The sequence below is a fragment of the Monopterus albus genome, unplaced genomic scaffold (assembly GCF_001952655.1).
Source record: "Monopterus albus unplaced genomic scaffold, M_albus_1.0 scaffold99.1, whole genome shotgun sequence".
Classification (NCBI taxonomy): Eukaryota; Metazoa; Chordata; class Actinopteri; order Synbranchiformes; family Synbranchidae; genus Monopterus; species Monopterus albus.
Window position 1 is genome coordinate 1,464,244 of NW_018127979.1, and position 6,474 is coordinate 1,470,717.

Consider the following 6,474-nt stretch of genomic DNA (forward strand, 5'->3'; position numbering starts at 1 on the left):
CTGCTGTTATGTTATCTAACTTGAACTGCAGCCTACTTTCTCTGTGAATAAAGCAAGTAAAATACATTTTGCAAAATTGGGAATGAACTCTCATGAATGCACTTTTTATCTTGCGATTTTCAAGAGCTGTAACTAAAATAATTTTTATTATTGAACAATAATTTTCTCAGTTAATCACTGTTCTCACTCCACCACAGCAAATATATTAATGGAATTGTGCTAATCAATTGCAATTCCAATAAATAACTTTCCTCCTGCCATGTCACCATTGCATCTGCTATGGATTTTAGTAACACAAACAAAAACTACACATTTAAAATCTCCTTGTTTACACTACAGACCAGCAAGTAATGTAGCCTTTATTTACACAAATTGCAGGACAACAGTTAAGCTTTTTTTGCCGTTTCCTACCTGGAAATAAGGTAGAGAAATATATCATAATGTTTTCCTAGTCTCTGCTAAGAAGACAGGACTTTTGCCTTCATACTATTTACAGATATACAGTATAATCATTTAACATTGTGCTAGATTTGACACCATCATGCCATCATCATAAAAGGCCATCAGGTAGGTCACTTAATCTAAATGGCTCCAGAGATCAAGAAATGACCCGTTGTATACTGTGTGAAACAGATAACCTGGTTTATTACCATTCAACTCCATCCACCACAGATATTACAGAGCAGATTCACAAGTATTATGCTTTATTTTTTATATAACAGCAGCTGTTTTTCCCCCCACACGCTGACCCTCAAACCCACCACACCCCCCTGCCTCCTGCTAGGGAAAACCATGTTAGGTGCACAACTTTATTTGGTGTGAAGACTGGCCCCTCAAATCACTCAGCTGTAATCAGTCTCACTGTGAGGTTTTTTGTTTGTTTTTCTATCACTAGAGGATTTGGTACTGTTTGCTGCAAGAAGAATTTACATCAATCATCAATCACTGCAGGTGCCAGACTCCTCCTCCTCCTCCTGCCCATACAAGAGACGAGACCTGGGGGAAATTATGACTGTCTACAGTATAAAAATGTACAGTGGCTTTATTAACATACATTCCATTGGGTAAACAGCTGCAAAACAGGAGGCACACCCAGTATTGCACTTCATTAAAAGTTCTGGCTCAAAACAACCCAGAATATCAAACAAAACTGAAGTGAAGAGTAGCAATTTCAGAATACAGCTATTTTGAATAGTATCATTATATACAAGGTAAGATAAATCGTACATTATTTTCCTTCCAAACATGATATTCTTAACAGTCTTATCCACCAACTTGTCTTTTTTTTTTTTTGTCCACCAACCCATGATGCAGTTTTGCTTTCGCATTAACAGTGGAAAATACTGTACAAGATTACGAAAAAAAGTTTACATATAAGCAATTTATTTCATATTCAATGTTTAATCTTGTATTGTTACACTTCAGTGATCAGGAGGTGTGCAACGTCTATAGAAGCCGAGGGAATACAACGGCTGCATGCAAACACGTCACAAGTTATTTTCTTTTTTCTTCTTTTTAAATATTCAATTGTTCTTTTGCCATTCAGGTTACTCTGAATTCAAAGGAGCCACAGCTCCTGTTCGTAGCAGAGCCTGGATACTGATGTTGGTAGAAGAGCAGATCTGAGGACCCCTGGCATAGAGCTGAACCCTGGTCCAGTGTCCAGGAGACTTGGCAATGCAAGAGCCAAGCTTCATAACTGAGCTTTGGCAGCAGCCAGAAATCACAGTAGACAAACTGGTTCTCATTAAAAACCTCCTTTAGTTTAGAAGGTGTGGGCATTTCTGCATACCCCACAGCCCAGGGCAAACTCCTCCCCTGTTGGTGGGTGAACTACATGCAGAGGGCACTCAGTACCCTCCAGCTGCTTGCCTTTGGGCCCTGTGACAGAAAGGACAAGGGATTTTATCACAGTCACATCTACTTTGTTTCAGTCTGGTATTTGGCCACTGTCTATAAGAAACAGTGAAATAAAAACATTTAGCCACAAATCTATGGTCTTTGTTAGCAGAGCAATTTAATAGCAGGTGTGTGTTTGGATGTCAGTCTGTAGAAACTTGGTTTAGATTTCCCAAAATGTGGTTGAGGTCAAATTAATGTATTTGTCCCTCATCTTCCTCCTGCTGATCTAACAAGACAGGTGGGGGAATTAGAAACGTAGAAAGTATGACTGTGCCTTTCAAATCTGCATGTGAATAATTTGACATTTTACAGAAGAGTAGAGTCAACAGAATTGTTAAGCACCTGCAGGACAATGGGGTAGCTCCTCCTTGGGGACACTAGTCATCCTCTGGAAGTCATCGTGGCAGGCATTGCAGAAGTGTGTTGTGCCAAAGCAGAAGAAAACAGCCACAGAGCAGCAGTACCGACATTTATACTCAAGGAAGTCAGTGCCATGCTTGGAGCACATCTGGTGAAATAATGAGTAGACTTCAGGGGTTGGATTCTATATTTTGTGCATTGAATACAGATAAACTATATTTTAAAAGCAGAAGAGAAACATTCTTATTTCCAAGGTTGAAATGGGTCTGATCTCTGTAGTCTGTGCTGGTTTTCTAGCAACTTCACAGTGATGTCAAGACTCAAGGATGTCACTGGTCCAGCAAAGAAACTGTTCAGCACGTAATTCACCGTAAAACCCCAATTTAATTGTTTTATACTTTAGTTTTAGTTGAATGAAACAACCAAGCTATACCACGAGAAGCTGGTACAGTAGCTGGATTTTGTTATCTTTAGAACCAAACAAGCCGTTTCCTTCTATTTCTAGTCTTTATGCTAAGCTGAACTAACTGCATGCTCATTTTCCCATTTCCCAAAATGCCACACATAAAGTAAAGTGGCAGCAGAAGGGTACTTCACAGGCATTATATACCCACCTGAGCCCGGGAGACATCTGAGCACGCTCCACAGATCAGCTCTCTGGGATCGTAGTCGTCTCCCTGTCCTGCTTCTGCATCACAGCGAGCCTCTCCCCCAAAGTAGGCCTGGAAAAAAGAACATCCATTAATTCTCTATCACTGGACTCTCTTAAATTAAAATGACTTGCATTTTTATTTTACATGGTACCTTCTTGCATTTGTAGCAGACATAGTATGCATATCTGTTCATGGCAAAGCCAGCAGGGTCGTTGTGGAAGCGTGCTCCTGGTGTAGTTATTGCCTCACTCTTGTGGAGACCCTCATACTCCAGCCTCATCAGAGCCTTTCTCCTCACATCATCATAGAGCTCCTTGATGGGGTCGAGCAGGTCCTTGATCACAGAGTGATTAATTTTGTTCTGGAGGAAAACAAACAAACCAGCACACATTCATAAAGGCGGTTCTGTTGAATCCACTGCACTTGTTAACAGCATTTCACAAAGATGACAGTGAACAAAGCAGCCACAGTTTCATAGTCTTAAAGCTCAAACAAGTTTAAGGTGTGGTAGAAGCAGGTTTCAACATCTTTGCTGCTGGGTTTATCTCTTACCTTGCAAATGGGACACAACATGAACCCAAATGTTATTCGGGGCCCGAGCCAACGATTCTCAAGAACACGACGAGTACACTGAAGGTGGAACACATGTGTGCAGTCCAGCTAGGAACAGAACAAAGTGTTAAACATTAAATGATATCAGCCTTAAACCCATTAAGTGAAATTCATATACCTACTGAATAAACAGTTGTATTTTGAGCTACCTGTACTGCAGGAGCAGCAGAGAGGGCCTCTGTGAAGCAGATCATACACATGTCATCTGCATCCTGTTTTAGACAGCCAGTGTTCTTGTCACAACCATGCAGACATGGGAGGCAGGTCTCCTCATTTTTAACTCCTCCGCACGGGTGTCCACAGGGGTGAGTCTTACTGCAGGCCAGTTTAGCATACTCCTAATGGAGACAACATGAAAGAAATGGGTTAAACTTAACTATCTAGAACAAGTTATTGTGATTACAAATAAGTGAAATATAAACTTTACTACAGAACTCTACATAGTCTCTGTTTTGTGTACAGTAGGTATTTGTTCAACTCTGTGAAGTGGCTGGATAACACCTCATCTAACACCTCATCTATTATTTTTAACGCTCAACACAGAATTATTTTTAGCCTCTTTACACAGAGATTGCAGAAGTGTGTGTTTATGTATTCTATGAAATAAAAACAAAAAAGTATTATTTTAAATTATTTTTAGAGCTTCAGCTTCTCTATCAAAACAAAAGGTACTATGGTGACCACAGTTTTTATATATGACAATAGGTGACCAGAGATGACAAAATATTCAGATAATAAGTGGTAATACGTTTTCTTGTTCACGTGAAGTACCTGGCAGTCTGGATCCGAACAGACGCTGCCCACTGCAGACAGCTCGGTGCCGTTCCTTGTACCACAGAACCTGCAGGCGTCTGAACTGCTGGACGCTGGTTTTCCTACAAACACATTAAGATTTGTCAGACTAGGTAAAGGAAGGCACAAGGAAAGTCTGGAGAAAGAAAGGTTTGAAACATCACTTTAATACATTGTCATTAATTAGTGAATAACGAGTTAGGAACACTAACAATCATCATACAGAGAGCAGTGATATGTTCTGTTTCTGTGTTAAAAGTACTGTACCAGTGTGTTCCCTGAACTCCACCATAGCCTTCATAGTCTTTGAGTCAGCCAGAGCCATGAGCCAGAAGAGTTTGGTCCTCCCACATCCTTCATGGAGATCCACCTTTATGGCCTCCTCCTCCTCCTTGAACACCTGAAAGCAGGCATGAAAGTAAAATTTAACACAAGCATACTACACTCCACATTCCCATTAAACAGTTTCATATTTCTCATATTCAGGTAAACATGTGAAACTAACCTGTCTCTGGTGAGAGTGTGTGCGTCGATGTAGGTGGAGGAAGCGATCACAGTCGGTGCAGAGGTTTCCACACATGTTACACAGGATGATGGCTGCTGTCTCACCATCATCATGGTTGTCACACATGGGCTGTGGATAGAAACAAAAATCCATTTCTTGTTCTATTGAAGACCTGTCAATTATTGTCATGCCATGCAGCTCACAGTCACATTGTTCTCACCATCTGCTTCTGCTGTCCATCTTTGCCCATCCAGCGACCAGAGGACAGCCTGTCTACATGGTCCTGGTCCAGCACACACAGTGATGCTAAGGCCAGCCACAGCTATGAGCCAGTAGAGGAAATGATATGATTACTTAATATCCTATAACAACAGCACAAACTACAGCCTCCACAGTGACTATACAGCTGAATCAAAAACTCAAACGGTTTCAACAAACACTGAACATTATCATCTTCATGGAGGATTTATTGCAGGACATTTGTAACAGATTACTGAGAACATGCGTTGAGTATGATAAAAATATGAGTCCATACCCTTGTGGTGGCAATACAGCGTACAGGGGACCGATGCTCCTCCTCCATTTTTGTCAGGGCTATAATGGTCTCAGCTATTGCATTTTTGGTGACTCTGGACCAAGCATCTGAAAGGTGGCCCTAAAAACAGCACATGGCAGTGTTAGATGTACTTTTTTAGATGCAATGTAGTTCATAATATACAAGACTAAGGACAAAAATGATTAACATTGCTCCATGTTACATGACTGGTGCTGCCAGTTTAAAAGGAGGGATTGATAAAAACACCAGGAACTTACAGCTGCCATATCTTTAATCAGCTTTATGATGATTTCGGCAATCTGAGGAGGAGTGGAGCCTTTCATCCACCAGTGGTTCTCCCCCCTGCGGATGTAGCTGAACAAAACAGGAATAGGGACCATGCATAAACATCTAAGGCAACTGCAGTTTGCCACAAACTAAATTAGTTTGTTGTTATGACTCTCATAAATGACCGTTTTGAGCAACTCAGGTGGCCTAGCAGAAATTAACTCACCTAGAGTTGAAGATCATAGGCAGTGTGACAGTGGTGACCCCTTTGCCAGCAGCCGTGCCAGCTGTGCCAGAGATGGTGGTGCCTTTGGCTTTCAGCTGCACAGTAAGGGCTTTTGCAATGCATCCCAGGAACATGTCAAGGATGCAAAGTTTGTTCCAGTCACCCTTCTCTGTGGAATGGATTATGTCACTGATGTCTGCTGGTGGCAGAGCCTTCACCCCGATGATGCTGGCGAGTCGCACAGGTGTGACCTCTGGAAGGACACGTCTGAGCAGTGAAGTCACCTGAGAGGAGGCAAAATCAGATGACAAGAACTTTTTAATTTGCATAGTGTCACAAGGTGTTGACCTAAATGTGGACAAGGAAAAGCGCTAATAAAACACATTATATAAAAGTATTATTTACACATGCACACTTACTCCAAATCAATTTATTTAAATTAACAAAATCTGGTCTAAACATCCTTTGCTGTGTTTAATCCAAAGAACAAATCAATGTAGCATATTAAAAGTAGCCAGTGGAGTTTTCTACACTAGTAGCACTTGGGAGCAAAATTTTGATGAGTGAATCCCTGTTTTGTTTGCAATTAGTGTGCACAAGG

At 41.1% G+C, this 6,474-nt stretch overlaps 1 protein-coding gene across 1 annotated transcript in view; it reads right to left on the reverse strand.

Moving 5' to 3' along the window:
• Positions 1 to 1,024: 1,024 nt before the first annotated feature.
• Positions 1,025 to 6,474, reverse strand: part of mycbp2 (MYC binding protein 2) — a 79,220-nt gene continuing 73,770 nt past the window's right edge. The window contains 13 exon segments of the mRNA XM_020609421.1: positions 1,025 to 1,881; positions 2,245 to 2,410; positions 2,877 to 2,984; positions 3,067 to 3,276; positions 3,468 to 3,575; positions 3,677 to 3,865; positions 4,299 to 4,402; positions 4,587 to 4,719; positions 4,825 to 4,953; positions 5,045 to 5,146; positions 5,360 to 5,479; positions 5,638 to 5,734; positions 5,874 to 6,157. Of these exon segments, the coding sequence (XP_020465077.1) occupies positions 1,766 to 1,881; positions 2,245 to 2,410; positions 2,877 to 2,984; positions 3,067 to 3,276; positions 3,468 to 3,575; positions 3,677 to 3,865; positions 4,299 to 4,402; positions 4,587 to 4,719; positions 4,825 to 4,953; positions 5,045 to 5,146; positions 5,360 to 5,479; positions 5,638 to 5,734; positions 5,874 to 6,157 (1,866 nt within the window). The 3' untranslated portion in view covers positions 1,025 to 1,765.